This window comes from Oncorhynchus tshawytscha, linkage group LG06 (genome assembly GCF_018296145.1).
Source record: "Oncorhynchus tshawytscha isolate Ot180627B linkage group LG06, Otsh_v2.0, whole genome shotgun sequence".
NCBI classification, from domain to species: Eukaryota; Metazoa; Chordata; class Actinopteri; order Salmoniformes; family Salmonidae; genus Oncorhynchus; species Oncorhynchus tshawytscha.
The window spans coordinates 44386703-44405731 of NC_056434.1; the positions used below are offsets into that span (position 1 = coordinate 44386703).

At 41.6% G+C, this 19029-nt stretch overlaps 1 protein-coding gene across 2 annotated transcripts in view; it reads left to right on the forward strand.

The window, feature by feature from the left end:
• The window catches only part of vac14 (vac14 homolog (S. cerevisiae)), a 30292-nt gene extending 20036 nt beyond the window's left edge, over nt 1–10256 (forward strand). For both annotated transcript variants that reach the window (XM_042323295.1, XM_024423961.2), the window contains exons 11-19: nt 6591–6735; nt 6841–6906; nt 7205–7352; nt 7454–7574; nt 7758–7932; nt 8165–8283; nt 8400–8479; nt 8876–9026; nt 9183–10256. In XM_042323295.1, coding sequence (XP_042179229.1) covers nt 6591–6735; nt 6841–6906; nt 7205–7352; nt 7454–7574; nt 7758–7932; nt 8165–8283; nt 8400–8479; nt 8876–9026; nt 9183–9357 — 1180 coding nt within the window. In that variant the 3' untranslated portion in view covers nt 9358–10256. The remainder of the gene's footprint in view (nt 1–6590; nt 6736–6840; nt 6907–7204; nt 7353–7453; nt 7575–7757; nt 7933–8164; nt 8284–8399; nt 8480–8875; nt 9027–9182) is intronic.
• Nucleotides 10257–19029: the final 8773 nt, after the last annotated feature.

Below are 19029 nucleotides of genomic sequence, written 5' to 3' on the forward strand. Positions count from 1 at the left end.
TTGATACAAAAATTTGAACAGAAATCAGTCTAAAACAATTGCACATTGCTGCAATCTGGTGCCCAAAATGTATCCTGGGCTGGAATACTGCATTATGGCCTTTGTCTTGCATTTTAAAGATGATGGTGCAAAAAAAACACGTTTTAAAAAATAAAATAAAAATATATTTGACCAGATCTAATGTGTTATATTCTCCTACATTAATTTCACATTTCCACAAACTTAAGTGTTTCCTTTCAAATGGTATCAAGTATATGCATATCCTTGCTTCAGGTCCTGAGCTACAGGCAGTTACATTTGGGTATGTCATTTTAGGTGAACATTAAAAAAAAATGGGCAGATCCTTAAGTGGTTCTGCCTATTCGATTTAAGAAACATGGTGTTTCTTGATGGAAACCTTATAGCTTAACTTTGGCGAGTGCGAGCCTATGATAGTGGACTGAAACAATAGCCGTTTATAGGCAACGGGCAGCTTAACCGTCCTGCGATACACTGCCCATCTTTTTTGTTAGCTTTTTCTTTTTTGTTAGCTCTTGTGTGTGTCCTGTTAAAAGTTGTAAAATGGGCTTGACTGACGACACTGTCACACAGTTCTCTCCAAATAGGATATCAGTGAAGTCGGACACAGGCTTCAGTGCGGCATTGATCATTTGCAGAACATTGACCTGCCATGACTGATCTAAATGCTTGTGGTCTCGATCGTCAATCAATACCCGTCGTATGGCCAGGACCTGCTCCAAAACTCTGTTTTACAATCCTGCAGAATTAAAATATTTATTCCCTTGCATTTCATATAATTTGATGTATACAATTTATTAATCTAGGACCAACATCTTGATAACAAAAATTGTAGCTTGTATTTGATTTAAATAGCCTAAAATTAATAGAATGAAATGTGCACATCATTCAATTAATAGGACTAATTGTATTTGATTTAAATAGCCAAACATTCATGGAATGCATTAGGCATAATTTCATATACAGTACCAGTCAAAAGTTTGGACACCTACTCATTCCAGGGTTTCTTTATTTTTACAATTTTCTACATTGTCGAAGGCCCGGGTTGTGTGTTTTTTTCTGACTTACAACACCTTCTGTGACTGCCAGATGCAGTTTGTGTCCAAAGCAGTTAAGCCATGGCCAACCCAACTGCCTCACCGCGGCCACAATGTTTGCCCTGTTGTCAGTTGTGCTACAGGACACTTTCTTCTCATCCAATGCCCATTCTGCCAACACGGACCGGAGAGCTTCACTCAGGTTGTCCGCAGTATGGTTCTCTGGCATATAGGTTGTCTCAAGACAATGGGGCATATATGAGACCAATCACTGGATATGTAGTGAATAGTCAGGCTCATGTATGGGGTCATGTTTACTCTAGAACAAATATCTGTTGTGAGAGAAATTGGGTATGTCTTGAGTTCTTGGAGAATTTCTCCCCTCACTTTCTTATACATATTGGGAACAGCCTTTTGTGAAAAGCATGCTCTCGATGGTAACTCGTACTGATTGTCCTGTATGAAAAGGAACAGACTATTTTTTTTTAATAACCCAAAAATATGACATCTTATTTTGCTACATAAGACTGAATCGAACAGGTCGTTCACATGTGCAGAAAGTACCTCATACTTGCGGTAAAATATGATGATGGATCTTTGTTATTGGGCTATTTTACTTTCACTGGTACTGGGGCCCTTGTTAAGGTCAACAACATCATGAAATTTAACAAGTATCAGGACATTTTAGGCAAAATGTTGGTTGCCTCTGCCAATCTCATTAAATAAATTAGAATTGGGAGGGTGCTAGAGGATTAAATCATGGTGACAATTTTGCCCCATCTTTTTTTAAATGTATTACTACTTGTTAAACCAAATATCTTTGTCTGAGCATTTATGTAGTAATAAAATGTCCCAAGTCTTTTATCTTTCTCAAGGGTGCCAATAATTATGGACCTGACTGTATTTATTATTGTATTATAACCCTTAGATTAGTGGTATACTCCATTCAACCTCTAAAAATGTGGTGTCCTACTCCATACAATGCTTAGATTACAGCAAAGCCCTGAGTACAACCTTTAGTGACGTACTGCTCCTTGCAACCCTTATTATGCATGAAACACATTGAGAATCTCACTGCAGATAGGTACTTATCACAGTGGGAGGCTTTCCTTCTCTTGCTTGAACAAAAGCTCTACCTGCTGCATGATGAACCTGCCGTTTCTACTTGTAGAATCGCAATGCTAGTCAATAGCCAACAACTTTACTTTGAGCCACTCAATCCTACCAGTTTGTCTGAGCTATTGGATTACTTACAGTGAAGCCTTGTTTTTAACTAGACCTGACGTCTCTATTTTGCATGGAGACGATATGTCATGCTTGTGCCATGCTTCATGACTGGTGCCATGTATTTGCAAAATCTTCAAGCTATTGTGATTTGTCTGTGCTTGTGAGGCTGGTTGGACGTGCTGCCAAATTCTCTAAAAATGACGGAGGCTGCTTATGGTAGAGAAATATAAACATTACAATTCTCTGGCAACAGCTCTGTTGGACATTCCTGCAGTCACCATGCCAACTGCACGCTCCTTCAACTTGAGACATCTGTGGCATTGTATTGTTTGACAAAACTGTACATCTTAGAGTGGCCTTTTATTTTCCCCAGCACAGGGTACACCTGGATGGATTATCTTGGCAACAGAGAAAAGCTCACTAACCGGGATGTAAACGAATTTGTGCGTATGGAACATTCCTTGGATCTTTTGTTTCAGTGCATGAAAAATGGCACCAACACTACATGTTGCGTTTATATTTTTGTTCAGTATAGAAGCTCCAAAAAGGTTGTGCATGCATTGGCCGGGAATCGAACCCGGGCCTGGCAGCGTGAGAATTCTACCACTGAACCACCAATGCTTAGCTGTGAAGAAAAGAGTCACTCTGTTTCTGAAGGAGAGAAGAATGCCACGGCACAGCAGGGTTGGAAGGGGGGAGGAGGAAAGCTGCAGTCGTAAGTTTGGTGGAATGAACGAACAGACCTGCAGAGAAGCAAGAAGATGTTTGTCTGTGCTCAGATAAACATTGGGAACTGAGGAGGATCTGTCACGATAAATGTTTGCTCATTCATTTACATGGAGCCAGTTCGGACACACATACAGTGCATTCGGAAAGTATTCAGGCCCCTTCCCTTTCTCCACATTTTGTTACATTAGCCTTATTTTAAGTATTTTTCCCTTTATGAAATCTACACAGACTACCCCATAATGACCAAGCGCAAACAGATTTAGCCAAATGCATTTAAACTTCGTTTTTCACAATTTCTTGACATTTAATCCTAGTAACAATTCCCTGTTTTAGGTCAGTTAGGATCACCAGTTTATTTTAAGAATGTGAAATGTCAGAATAATAGTAGAGTGATTTATTTCAGCTTTTATTTCTTTCATCCCATTCCCAGTGGGTCAGAAGTTTACGTACGCTCAATTAGTATTTGGTAGCATTGCCTTTAAATTGTTTGACTTGGATCAAACATTTCGGGTAGCCTTCCACAAGCTTCCCACAATAAGTTGGGTGAATTTTGACCCATTCCTCCTGACAGAGCTGGTGTAACAGAGTCAGGTTTGTAGGCCTCCTTGCTCGCACACACGTTTTCAGTTCTGCCAACACATTTTCTATAGGATTGAGGTCAGGGCTTTGTGATGGCCACTCCAATAGCTTGACTTTCTTGTCCTTAAGCAATTTTGCCACAACTTTGGAAGTATGCTTGGGGTCATTGTCCATTTGGAAGACCCATTTGCGACCAAGCTTTAACTTCCTGACTGATGTCTTGATGTTGCTTCAATATATCCATGTAATTTTCCTCCCTCATGATGCCATCTATTTTGTGAAGTGCACCAGTCCCTCCTGCAGCAAAGCACCCCCACAACATGATGCTGCCACCCCGTGCTTCACGGTTGGGATGGTGTTCTTTGGCTTGCAAGCCCCCCTTTTCCTGCAAACATAGCAACGGTCATTATGGCCAAACAGTTCTATTTTTGTTTCATCAGACCAGAAGACATTTCTACAAAAAGTACGATCTTTGTCCCCATGTGCAGTTGCAAACCGTAGTCTGGCTTTTTTATGACAGTTTTGGAGCAGTGGCTTCTTCCTTGCTGAGTGGCCTTTCAGGTTGTGTCGATATAGGAATCGTTTTACTGTGGGTATAGATACTTTTGTACCTGTTTTTCCTCCAGCATCTTCAAGGTCCTTTGCTGTTGTTCTGGGATTGATTTGCACTTTTTGCACCAAATTATGTTCATCTGTAGGAGACAGAACGCGTCTCCTTCCTGAGCGCTATGACGGCTGTGTGGTCCCATGGTGTTTATACTTGCAAACTATTGTTTGTACAGATAAACGTGGTACCTTCAGGCGTTTGGAAATTGCTCCCAAGGATGAACCAGACTTGTGGAGGTCTACAACTCTTTTTTTTTATGAGATCTTGGCTGATTTCTTTTGATTTTCCCATGATGTCAAGCAAAGAGGCACTGAGTTTGAAGGTAGGCCTTGAAATACATCCACAGGTACACCTCCAATTGACTCAGGCTAATTGACATCATTTTTCAGAAGCTCCTAAAGCCATAACATAATTTTCTAGAATTTTCCAAGCTGTTTAAAGGCACAGTCAACTTAATGTACATAAACCTCTGGAATTGTGATACAGAGAAATAATCTGTCTGTAAACAAACAATTGTTGGAAAAATGACTTGTCATGCACAAAGTAGCTGTCCTAACAGACTTGCCAAAACTATAGTTTGTTAACAAGAAATTTGTGGAATGGTTGAAAAACTAGTTTTAATGACTCCAACCTAAGTGTATGTAAACTTCCTACTTCAACTATATGTGTGTGTGTATATATATATATATATATAATCTCATTTAAATAAGTTTTCAGACCCTTTGCTATGAGATCTGAAATTGAGCTCAGGTGCATTATGTTTCCATTGATCATCCTTGAGATGTTTCTACAACTTGATTGGAGTCCAGCTGTGGTAAATTCAATTGATTGGACATGATTTCGAAAAGGCACACACTTGTCTATCTATATAAGGTCCTACAGTTGACAGAGCGAAAACCAAGCCATGAGGTTGAAGGAATTGTCCGTAGAGCTCAGAGACAGGATTGTGTCAAGGCATAGATCTGGGGAAGGGTAACAAAAAAATATTTCTGCAGCATTGAAGGTACCTAAGAACACAATGGCCTCCATCATTCCTTAATGGAAGAAGTTTGGAACCACCAAGACACTTCATAGAGCGTTCCGTCCGGCCAAACTGGGCAATCGGGGGAGAAGGGCCTTGGTCAGGGAGGTGACCACGAACCCGATGGTCACTAACAGAGCTCCTCTGTGGAGATGGGAGAACCTTCCAGAAGGACAACCATCTCTGCAGCACTCCAGATATCAGGCCTTCATGGTAGAGTGGCCAGACGGAAGCCACCCTTTGGTAAAAGGCACATGACAGCCCACTTGGAGTTTGTCAAAAGGCACCTAAAGGACTCTGACCATGAGAAACAAGATTGAATTCTTTGGCCTGAATGCTAAGCATCACGTCTGGAGGAAACCTCACACCATCCCTACTGTGAAGCATGGTGGTGGCAGCATCATGCTGTAGGGGTTTGTTATTCAGTGACAGGGAGGCTAGTCAGGATTGAGGGAAAGATGAACGGAGCAAAGTACAGAGATTATTGATGAAAACCTGCTCCAGAGCGCTCAGAACCTCAGACTGGGGCGAAGGTTCACTTTCCAACAGGACAATGACCCTAAGCACACAGACAAGACAACCCAGGAGTGGCTTCTAGACAAGTCTCTGAATGTCCATGAGTGGCCCAGTCCAGCCAGAACCCGATCGAACATCTCTGGAGAGACCTGAAAATAGCTGTGAAGCAACGCTCCCCATCCAACTTGACAGAGCTTGAGAGGATCTGCAGAGAAGAATGGGAGAAACTCTCCAAATACAGGTGTGCCAAGCTTATAGCGTCATACCCAAGAAGACTTGAGGCTGTAAGCTTCAACAAAGTACTAAGTGCAGGGTCTGAATACAATTTTTTTTTTTTTTTATATATATGTGCAAACATTTCTAAACCTGTTTTTGCTTTGTCATTATGGGGTATTGTGTGTAGATTGATGGGGGGGGAAAGAACTATTTCACCAATTTTAGAATAAGGCTGTAATGTAGCAAAATGTGGAAAAAGTCAAGTGGTCTGAATACTTTCCGAATGCACTGTAGATAAACTCCAGATTTCCCATAGTTCCTGCTGGCCTAGCTGTGCTGTGTTTCTGAAAGCTTGTGCATTGTGTCCTCTAGAGTCTAGAGCAATGTTAACTTGCTAAGCTGCTGTATTGCCCAGATCTGTCGTGCAGTCCGACAACTATGTCTCATTTATGTGGGTCTACTGTTTTCTGTTATACCTGACCATGCCTTAAAGGCCTCTACAGTGTTTGATCTTCCTCTGTATTGTTTCTGTTTCCCTCTGTGGCTTTTTAGTATCTGCTGTTACTTATTTTGGAGTATGTGTTCCCATAACGTTGTCTTGTGTACTTCCTTTCTTACCTGTTTTCTCTCTCCTGGACAGTGCTGACCGGTCACAGGTGACCCTTGACCTTGATGGGATAGTTCAGGTGCTGGACCGCCACCTGCATGACTCCTCCACCGGCATGATGACCCGCATCGCCGTGCTCAAGTGGCTGTACCACCTCTACATCAAGACACCTCGCAAAGTGGGTCGTATTACCAATGCTGCTCCTTTCTTTGGAGTGTTTTACAGTATGTCTATCAGCACACTGATCTGTGTGTGTCTATTTGTGTGCCTTTGTGACGTGTAGATGTTCCGGCACACAGACAGTCTGTTCCCCATGTTGCTGAAGACCCTCTCTGATGAGTCTGATGAGGTGAGTACTACATGCACCCCCAGTTGAGTATCTCACTAATGTTAAAGGTATACTTAATCCAAGCAGACTGGACAAGGTTGAACAGCAATCCATGCTTTTGGTTTTGTTTACTTGGCCACTATTTCAACTGCTTACTTTTGAGCATTTGTGGCAAATCCAATTGGCCAGGTAAAGAACCAAAGCATTGATTGCTGACTTGCCTTGTCCATAGACTGGTTTCCTTACGATGTAAGCAATTTGTAATTTGGCTGAACTATCTTTTACAAAAGTAACCAACCTCACCCCATCTATTACTCAGGTCATTCTTAAGGACCTGGAGGTTCTGGCTGAGATTGCGTCATCCCCAGCAGGACAGACCGATTCCTCAGGCTCCTGTGATAATTCTGACAGCAAACTGGAGCTTCAGGTTCCTGATGGGGCCAAGGCAGGCCCACAGACAGTCGTGGGTTAGTAGAAAATGCCTCCGGAACAGTAGTATGATGCATAAAAGTAAATTATGCATTAATTCTCACCCACCTAATGTCCTGTAACCCTTGTTCCAAAATAGGTGACTCGTCACCCTCCACCCCCAGCATGAACTCTTACTTCTACAAGTTCATGATCAACCTCCTGAAGCGCTTCTGCCTGGAGAGAAAGCTGCTGGAGAACAGAGGAGCCTTCATTATCAGGTAGTGACATATGTGCATCAATGACCTGCGACATTGGTTCCTGTGAACGTTTTGTTGTTGCTGAAACTCCAAGTTTCTCGAGACCATGGATTTTTGTATTTTTCAACCTACTCCACCCATCTGGGATTGTTTGTAGTTTGTTACCCATCACCTCTCACTCTCCTTGCACTCTTCCCCCCCCAGGCAGTTGTGTCTGCTTCTGCACGCAGAGAACATATTCCACTCCATGGCAGACATCCTGTTGAAGGAAGAGGACCTGAAGTTTGCATCCACCATGGTGCAGACGCTCAACACCATCCTGCTCACCTCTGCAGAGCTCTTTCAGCTGCGCAACCAGCTCAAGGACCTGCGCACACAGGTAATGCCTGAGAAATGGGATTCCTCTGTATGGCTGACTACCAATTCCATTTGAATTCAGGAAATTTCCAATTTAAAAAATGAAAGCATTTTGAAAAATGTGCTGAATTTGAATTCACTTCTTGAACGGGCAGAATTGTAATGGAATTGAACCCAACCCTGTTGACCCAATGAGGTATAGTTTTCCCTGTTGTGTGTATCCTCATGTTAACTGTGTTTTACACCCCCTGCAGGAGAGTTGTGCCCTGTTCTGCTGCCTGTATCGTTCTTGGTGTCACAACCCTGTGGCCACCGTGTCTCTCTGCTTCCTGACCCAGAACTACCGCCATGCCTATGACCTCATCCAAAAGTTGTATCCTTTCTGGTTGTCTTTGATATACATTTTGCATATCAGCATTGTTGCACCTCGTAGTGTATGCCTATTGGTATATTATGGCATTCCATATTTCCTTAATGTTAGCCATTTAGCGGTGATTTGGAGGTGACTGTAGACTTCCTCATGGAAGTTGACAAGCTGGTACAGTTGATCGAGAGCCCCATCTTTACCTGTGAGTCCCACAGCTCAATATTGGATCAGAACACACACAGTCGATCCCAAACCACCCACTCACCCCTACCAACTCAAACGGATGGCCCTCCGTTTTCATGTGTTTCTAATGGAACTTTTGAGGGCGACTTAAGATTTGCGAGGGGGATCAACCCTTCAACTTTGGGACACACTTGTGACTTGAATGATGCAATTCATGTTCCACATGTCAATAATAAAACAAGCATGAAGTTCAAATGATCCATTTTCACTCCCTCAGCTTTGGGACACTGGTGCATATGGCAGATGTGTGCATGAATGTGCAAATGGAAGGGGAAGGTACTGATTTGGGATTCAGCCGCACTACAAACACACACACTAGCCAACCAACCGGTCTCTCAACGGTTTGTTTTTATAGACTTGCGTCTCCAACTGCTGGATGTGGAGAACAACCCATACCTGATCAAGGCCCTGTATGGCCTGCTGATGCTGCTGCCCCAGAGCCAGGCCTTCCAGCTGCTCTCCCACCGCCTGCGCTGTGTGCCTAACCCAGAGCTTATGAGGACAGTGTGAGTAGAACTAAACACTGTTATTGTGGTGTGCCCACGGTGTGCAGAATTCTATTACCATGGCCATTACAATATTCATCCTAACACTTCTCATCGGATGTGCCCCATGCATATGTATTGTTATAATTGATCTGGAAGCCTGTTTTTATGTTGCAGGGATGAGTCAAAGTACATTGAGTCTAAGCCTGTTGGCACCAAGCGTCCGGCCTACACCCACATGGACTACAATGACCTGCTGCAGCACTTTGACCGTGTCCAGAGCAAACACCTGGAGGTACGCCACCAGCGCTCAGGCCGCGCTGACCACCCAGACCGGAAGCTGATGCTGTGACGCATTGGGACCATCTTTGACCCCTGAGGCAGGGCACTGCGTCAAGCCTTCTCCCACGCATGCCCACACATGGCGACGCAAAACACCCCAATCGGTAACTTAAAGGAACCAAACTGAATGAAGACGGCTCATCTCTTGTTTAGGAGCACCCTTGTGCTAATACATTTTTTTAGCCATTGAGCGTTCTGTAGGAATAAAGGACATCAATTCCGATTTTTATTTTTTAAACAGTATTTCTTTTGTTCAGGTGCTGGAAGTGTTGAGTTGCATACACACACACTGCCCATACATTTGTATTTAACCCTGATTTCTCCAGATGCATGGACAATTTGTTTAGGCCCACCCAATCCTGTTGTAAGAAGTGACACTACCTTATTTTGACTGGAGGACTATCAAAAGCTTGATATTAGGTCAGGGGAAACCGCTTGCATGTTATGTTTAGTTTTTTAAATAATGAACACCATCTTTGTTCTCACTATTTAAACTGCTTGATGTTACTTGGCAGGCCCATATTCCACAGTTGTCCCAAAAGACCTGTACGATGGACATGTTCTTCCGACTCTAGTTTTAGGCTCTTGTTCCACAAAGCTAAACAACTGGACACTCCCTCCCCTGAATTCAAGTCCTGCTTGTTGAACAGTGTTAAATATATCTCTCTTGGCCCCTGAACTCTCCTCCACCCTTCCCTTCTCATTTCTCTCTTCTCTACAGCCAGTTTTTTTCCCCCCCAACTGACTGCTCTGCACCCCTTTTTTCTCATTTGATCTGTTGTCATTTACTTGTTCTTATTGCTACCATACCTGCTTCCTGACCAGGTCTTCTGTAGACAGACTGACCATGTGTTATCAAGTGAAACGTATAAAATAAAGTGGACCATGTATAATAATTTGACTTCTTTCTTTCCATCAGCTCCTATAGTCTACTATGCATGCGTATGTAAACAGCAGGTGATGTCAGTCATGCTTTTATGGCTGGTGATTGATCTGTGGGTCCTGTGTTTGGATTCACAAGAACAAATCATTTCAGATTTTATTTTTTAAAGTTTATATGAGATTTCATGCCACAAGTTGTTAGTACTTCATCTTGATCAAGGTCATTCTCACTCTCAGCAGATGTAGCTAGCTGAGTAATGTTTTGTCATACATTAGCTACTGTAGCAGCTGGGCAGTAACAGTGGGGCAGGTGTGGGCTTATTTTAGACAAGGCTGATGGTGTGGTACTTGTCAGTTACCATGAATATGCAGTGTTTCAGTTTTGTTTACAGCTGATGCGTTTCGGTGATGCTGCTCAGACCCATTGTAAACAAGAAAAGCGCGATCTAACTTGTTAATTAGTAGGGATGCACCGATATTTAAAAAATGTTTTGTTTTTTTTTTTGGGGGGGGCGATATCAGATATTGTAGAGGCCTTTTAAGCATTCTAGTAGAGTTAAATAGTTGACAGACACACACCGAAACATTATTTTGTTGGCATTTACATATGTTCATTGTTTTACTGGTAATCAAAACATTTTTCACTTACTTGCTGTTTCGTTATTCATTTGTTCAGTCTCAACCAGGATTTCACCATACATGTCAAGCAGTGAAGTTTCAGCTCTTGTCTGTCGGTGGCCTCTCTTCCTCCGTGCGCCCTGTAACTGTGACCGTTTCCATCTTGTCTAGCTGTGTCTAACATTTCAAGTAAACCCTGTTTCTTGTTTGCATTGAAGTAGCGGTCCTTGTTCCTAGCATCGAGCATGGTGGCAACACAGTAAAGAGGCTCCGAATGCCGGGGGGCTTTGGATGACTGAACGCGAACGAGTGATGCGCGTTTGGAGCAATGCTGTCTGTTTCCAAGGCTCAGCCAACCTTTCACATAACAGAATGCGACTGAGGAGAAAAGACAGTCAACTTACTAGTTACAGCATCAGCGCACGCTCTGGAAAGACAGTTTACTGGGGTGTCTCAAAGACTAATAACTAGTTTACCAGTTCATTTACAGCAGCGGGTCCCCTGAACGAGAACGAAGAGGTAGGTGAGAAGCCTGACCACGGAGACGGGGTGAGGTGATGAAGCGTACTTAATTAATGACCTGTATCCGAAAAACAACTGGCATTTGTAAAGTTTGAGGTGAGGGAGAAAGTGTGGTGGAACAAGTAACGTTAACAGTTATTGTTAGGTATCTTGCTGGCTGGATCGAATTATCCGTTAGCTAGCCAGATAAATGTTGCGCAACATTAGCCAATCAATGAAGGCAGCAGGCTAGAGCTTGACTCTAGTCTGATCAAATCATTGAGTTTATGGTGTGAAAATTAGCTGGCTAATGAAGTCAGACAGCTAACGTTAGTAACCCAACCAATTCGCTATAGTATGAACTGGTAACGTTATACGACTCTTTGCCGTTCCTTAAGTTATAACGCTTACTGGAACCTGGCAATCTCAATGAAATGTTAACGAACTAACAACTATCTGTGAATGAATGTTTTCCCTCCACGGTATGTGGTAATTTTCAGAATGAGAGAATTAGGTGAAAATGAGGCGTTACTTGTTAAACCGTTAAGTGGAGCTGGGCCTGGCTTAGGCTAGATGTCATTATAGAGGTGAAAGGAACACCACACTTTCCCTCATTTTTTAATACAGTGGATAAAAAGGGGTATGCCAGGTACACTCTCTGCCTGAAAGAGTTAAATTATGCCAACAAAAGGTATGCTCTGCTGACGCATTGTAGAACAGATGTCCACAGGAATAATGTGCAGTGCAACTCAAAGATGTTGCTTTTGTCGTGTTGAACTTGACAGTAACACGTGTGTGTGTGTGAGAGAGGGGGGGTTATTACATTTTTTTACTCAGTGAATGTTATTTTTGCACACATTCGTGTGCACTTGATCGATGTCTGCTATTGTGGCCACTATAATAGAGCAAAAAATATAATGCCGGTTCTATTCTATTTCTACTTAAGATGCCCCCCCACCACCAGAGCTGTTGCCAGATAATTTAATGTTCATTTATTTCTCTGCCATAAGCCTCCTCCGTTTATAGAGAATTTGGCAGTTCGTCCAACCAGCCTCACAAACGCAGACCATGTGTATGTAGTCGTGTGTGGACGAGCTGTTTGCAGATGCCATTGTTGTGACGGTTAAATAAATAAAAACAGTAATGGCGGTGTTATGGGCAGGCATAAACTACGGACAACAAACACAATTGCATTTTATCGATGGCAATTTGAACGCACAGAGACACGGTGACGAGATCCTGACGCCCATTGTCGTGCCATTCATACACCGCCATCACCTCATGTTTCAGCATGATAATGCACGGCCCCATGTCGCAAGGATCTGTACACAATTCCTGGATGCTGAAAATGTCCCAGTTTTTCCATGGCCTGTATACTCACCACACCAGATACTGACTGGTTTTCTGATCCATGCCCCAACCTTTTAAGAGATCTGTATTCCCATTCATGTGAAATCCATAGATTAGGGCCTAATTAATTTCTCAATTGACTGATTTCCTTATATGAACTAACTCAAACCTGAAAGTGTTGCTTTTTATGTTTGTTCAGTATAAATCCACCCTTCTAGTGGTATCAAGATTTGGAACTATTGTACTCACTACCTTTGAGTTTTGAAAACGCAAAAACATTTCATCCTGATTTTAAAAGTCAAATTGGATGACCGAATGCCGAAGGATTTGAATCTTTTATACCAAATTCTAAGATTTATTCCAATCCGATTGTTGAAATCCATTCAGAAAAGTTTTTGTAAAACTTGGCCCTGGGAACAGTTTTTCAAAAGTTCTGATCAGATTAAATCTCAATTGGGTATTTCAAAACTGATGTTTTGTTCTGATCCTCTGGATAGGGATTCGGGAATCTAATCTCACCTTTAAAGATGCACTCCAGCTATTTTTGTTTTACTTTTCCCTGTTGAAAACAGTACACATAAATACAGAAATGTACACACAATTCATGGTAACAAAATGTTTTGAGCAAAATAGTGTATTTGTAGACTGCAAACTTCAAGTAGTAGGCCATTCAAGGAGTTGGTCTGATGGTGCCCTCTGCCTTCGGCGTCCTCCTTTGCTTGCGTGAACAATAGACATGTTGGTTTAGCAACAAAACCAACATGTGCGCAACTATGGGGCAAAACAGAAGTGGTTGGCATTATATTTAATCTCAATGTTTATTGGAAACAAATTAATTTGCACAATGAGCACTTCTCTAGTAGTTAGTAGTTTATAGTTATAAACTACTATAGTTAGTAGTTAATCTAGCGAATGACATATTAGCATTGACATGGAATCAAAAGACCTCAGAACAAGATGCATGGATCCAAGAACAAGAGAACTGAAACGAGCTACCTACAATTCCCCACATGGCAGCTTCTTGTCATTGTTGCTAGCTATCTGACCATTTAGAATCATAACAAAGCATAGCTTCCAGACCCATCAAAGCCTGTGCATCTTGTTGGTGATGTCAGCCATCCCGTCTATAGAGGAGGAATAGAGAACAAAAGAGGAAAGGCCCACCCCTCATGTCATGAGGATACCTGGACCACCTATTGAGATGTGCCTTAAGTAAATCAGGTGAAAAGGGGTCTGGAGTGTGACTTTAAGATGCTCTCCTATTGACTTTAAAACCCAGAAAAATAGACTTGGGATTTCAAGGGTTCATGTGCTCATTGTTGATTCCCAATGCAAACATCTGAATAGACAGGCAGACTTGTTTGAGCTGTGGTAAATATGAATAATTAAAGTTCCCAACAACTCCACTAGATGGCGGTGAATGCTCATCTCGTCCCCTTAAAAGGTCCAATGCAGCCGTTTTTATCTTAACATCAATTTCTGGGTTACAATTATGTACCGTACTGTGATTGTTTTAAGTGAAAACGGTAAAAAAAAAACTAAAAAAACTTCTGAGTGGGGAATGTTATTGGCAGAGGTTTGGCACGCTTAATTTAACTCAATCCCAACAAAACGGGCTCTTGCACTAAAAGGGCATTATCATTTTCAAAATTTCACAGTATTATTCCAACTTCATAAAACACAGGAAAGTCAAGTTTCACTGCACTTGGCCTTTTAAGTAAATCATGAGAAATGAAGAGAAAAGGAGACTAAGTAAGATTGACGTTAAGTAAAAATTAAGTGAAAAGTAAGACTTTAAAATCAGGATTAAATGTCTTTTACGTTTTTCAGAAGGTGATTTAGGATTGTTTTGATGTTGGTTTTTATGAAAATATGGATAATCTTGAGCAGGCAGGCAGAAGGGTGGATTTACAAAGGTGAAAGGCACTACAAGCAAGGCATTTCAAATGTTCTTAGGTATGAAAACCATAGGTTCATTATGTTAAATTGATTGCATTGTATGTGGTCAGTTTTATTGAGAAGTGTCAAATGTGTGTACTTCGTGATATAAAGGTAATTTATCCTTGTACCTTTTATGCAGTTTACTCATTTCTGTTTCCCTATGACAGTGTAGAAGTAATACCACAACCTGTCCAGTAGATGGCAAAGTGTAGGCCTGCTCAAAGCCCTGACAATCGAGATCATGTGACCATATATCTATCTGTACCAGTCCAGAGTTTGGACAAACCTACTCATTTGAGGGTTTTTATTTATTTTTACTGTATTCTACATTTTAAAAGAATAGTGAAGATATCAAAACTATGAAATAACACATATGGAATCATGTAGTAACCAACAACAAAAAAGTTCAAAGTAGCCACTTGATGAGTGGGTCGCAGTTGTAAATGAGAACTTGTTCTACCTGGTGAAATAAAGGTGAAATAACAAAAAATTTTTTTTTAAATGACAGCTTTTTACACTCTTGGCATTCTCTTGAATGAGTAGGTGTCCAGACCTGACTGGTACTGTACGTGGACACGTATCATTTCAGCAACTTTGAAAAAACAACAATGACTTTATATTGGAGTTATGCCTGTTGTTCACACACGTATCTGCCCACTCATTAGCTAGAATGGTCTCACTTGAGCTCACCTCCTCGCCTGCCTTCCATCTTTGAGGACATGCATTTCCATTGTTAATGGTCAGTTGACCATCTTGTCAATATAAAAGTATATTTGATATACTTATAGGGCTTGTGAGGGACCATCAGTAAAATGACACAATCTACATGATAATAAAATGTCCATAGCTACAAATTTCAATGACTTAACCTCAAACCATCTACAAATGCATATACGCATATTGAAAGCATTTAAAGATGCACTATGCAGAAATCTCTCCAACATTTGCTAAAATTGGAATAATTCACCTAATTTCATTTTGACAAAACAAACAAGTAGAGTGTAGAGAATCATTGTGCCATCTAAACCACTGTGAAATAGATTTTCGACAAAACATACTGTATTTTCAGCTGTTTGAAGCTGGTGTACAAAACCGTAAAAGTAGTAAACTGAACTTAAGAACGGGAAGCATAGAAATAGCGCACGTAGAAGAGGTCTACCGCTTCTTAGACATATTTTGGGTCAGCCAAAATGTAACATATTGCAGCTTTAATGAGACATAATCAATTTACATTGTGTAATGTATTGACGGTCACCACTAGCCCCACAGTCCAAAGTCAAACTGACTTTGCCACGGTCGCACACTGGCTGGCTGAAGTTAATTGCCAAAATAAGTTGTCTAGCTTGCTAGCTAGTCCAGGCTAGGCTATTTCCAGACACTAGACCTGGTTAGACTATTTCAAGTTATCTAGAAGGGTGAGTGACTATACTGTAACTGTGTACTGTTTTGGCAGAGTGAAAGTACAAACGCTTCCCACGTTTGAACACACACAAACGACACCCACATCAAAGCACACCTCCTAGGCCAAAATCTCATTCAGTCACATTTCCTAATGAGGAGAATTGAAACCGTGGCTAAATCAGGAAATTCAGCCCCCGTTTAAGGGCACAGACATTGCCGAGAGGGTATGTGGTCCGGCTCAGATTTTTTAAAACTTGGGCTTCAATTCACATGTCATGTAAGGCAATTTATACCGTATGATCCATTTAGAAGAAAACAAAGCCAGCTTATCAGAGAAAAGGTGCTCTGGAGGTGCTATTCAAAGTCTTACTGAAACATTCAGTGGGGCGGCAGGTAGCCTAGTGGTTAGAGCGGTGGACTTGTAACCGAAAGGTTGCAAGATCAAATCCCTGAGCTGACAAGGTAAAAATCTGTTCTACCCCTGAACAAGGAAGTTAACCCACTGTTCTTAGGCCATCATTGAAAATAAGAATTTGTTCTTAACTGACTTGCCTAATTAAATTCAGTGAAAGTTAAGTTATTGAAAAACACTAAGAATAGTTAAGAAAACTTTCAATGACCAAAACAAAATGTTCACAACATTTAGAGAATGTTCTAAAATGTTTATTTAGTTACATTAAAATAACCTGTAATTTCTGTTCTCAGAGCCTTAAAACCTCCCAGGAAAACTTGTTGGTTCACTGCCAGCTTATACTTTATGCAATACTTTAGTCTCATTCTCTCTGAAAGTCCATGGACATACAACATGTGTATGATCATTATCTGAACACCCCTTACAGAGATGGAGGATGCAGTTTTGATTCTGTACTTTACCCAAAACTGAATGGGATTTCAATGCTCATCTTTGTCTCACATTTACCCCCTGCAGCGATTACACACAGAACACATTACTCAAAGACCGTTTCTGTACAAGTAAAATTAGACAATTACATCTTGCTAAAGCTTGGGTTTCCCAACCAGTTCAGAAGTGAATCAACAGATTCACAAGTAAAGTTTTTGTCCCACTTGACAGCCTGTTATAGATAAACACATGCATTTTCCCATAGATATTTTTTGGAATCAATACACTAATATAGAAAGTTATGAGACATCAAATTACAACAAATGGCTGCTGTTTGATCCAGGATACTGCCAGAAAAACAATACCCCCAAAAATGATATGAAAGTCCTTATGGTTAGGATAATGAATCATTCACTACTCCTAGCCACATACTAACCACAGTCACTGGTCCATTGTAATCTTGAAAAGCCTGATATTGGTTTGAACACATGCATTACAAATTCAATGTTGCAGCACACTAACGTCTGCTCAGTGTTCATGTAGTGATCGATTACTTTTTCAAAATCGAAGTTACTTTTGTTGGTCTTGGTCTCACCGAGGTGAGCTGATGTAGTTGAGGAATAATGACCAATCTTCTCAGGATGTTTATCTGTGTACTCCCAGACAGTGGGAGGAAGATGGACTCTCTGAGGCAACAGTCCATTGAACAGTGACCCAGCAATCACATTTGGTACCTTGGAACATATGTTTTTGGTTTCATGTTGGTTGTGGGAAGGACGCCATATGTTTCCTAACTGGTAAAAAACAAAATGTTTTTTTATTGTTGGTATTTTACCCCCTTTTTCTCCCTAATTTTGATCTTGTCTCATCGATGCAACTCCCCAATCGGCTCGGAGGCGAAGGTCGAGTGGTGCTTCCTCCAAAACATGACTCACCAAACTGCTTCTTAACACCTGCCTGCTTAACCTGGAAGCAGCCGCACCAATATGTTGAAGGAAACACTGTTCAACTGATGACCGGTGTCAGCCTGCAGGCGCCCAGCCTGCCACAAGGAGTCGCTAGAGCGCAATGAGCCAAGTAAAGCCCCCCTGGCCAAACCCTCCTCTAACCCGGACAGCGCTGGGCCAATTGTGCACTGCCCTATGGGACACAGCCTGGGAACAAACCTGGGTCTGTAGTGATGCCTCTAGCACTACAATGCAGTGCCTTAGACCGCTGTGCCACTCGGGAGGCCCTAAACTGAACGTTTTTTTTAATGTTCTGAACAGAAGTGAAAACTTTGCCTGTTCTGGGAATGTTAATGTTAACACATCTAGCTTATTTTAGGTTCAACTGTTCAACTCTGACACCCTCTGGTGGCATTTTCTAAACAATGCATAATATTGTATACTGTCCTCAAAGTACCTATAAGTCCTACAAACACATGATTAGTACTGTTAGAAAGGTAATTGTGGAATTCTGATAAAGGTCTTTCCATTTTAAAAGTGCAGGGCTTGTGCAACATAATACTTTGTCTGACAGGAATATTTTTCCTTTCTGACAAATTTCAGGCCTATACCAGCCTGGTATAGAAGTCCTGGATGGCAGGAAGCTCGGCCCCAGTGAAGTACTGGGCCGTACGCACTACCCTCTGTATCGCCTTGCGGTCAAATGCCAAGTGGTTGCCATACCATGAGGTAATGCAACAGGTTAAGCCAACCAGTCAGGATGCTCTCGATGGTGCAGCTGCAGAAATTTGAAGATCTGAGGTCCCATGCCAAATCTTTTCAGCCTCCTGAGGGGGAATAGGCATTGTGGTGCCCTACCACATTGAATCTGGCAGCGCAGAAAATCTACAAAATTACTTCCATTCATAAATGGGCAGCCCGAATCAGAGCAGTAGTCGTGTGGTTCAAGAGATCCTTGATGTCCAAAACAGTCTTGAAGGAAAAGCAGAAGCTCCTTGGTAAGAAGCCAGTTCAATCTATTAAAGTATTATTTAGAAATTCCCACATTTAACAATCTAATTCAATATTCAAGTGTGCTGTAATGGGTTGTTGTTGTTGTTTCAGGCCTTCCGCAACACTCACTCATCCTTGACGTCAACATCAGATAGAACTCACTCTAATGATAGAGAGATTCATGGATCAGTATCCAGCGATCCAAGCA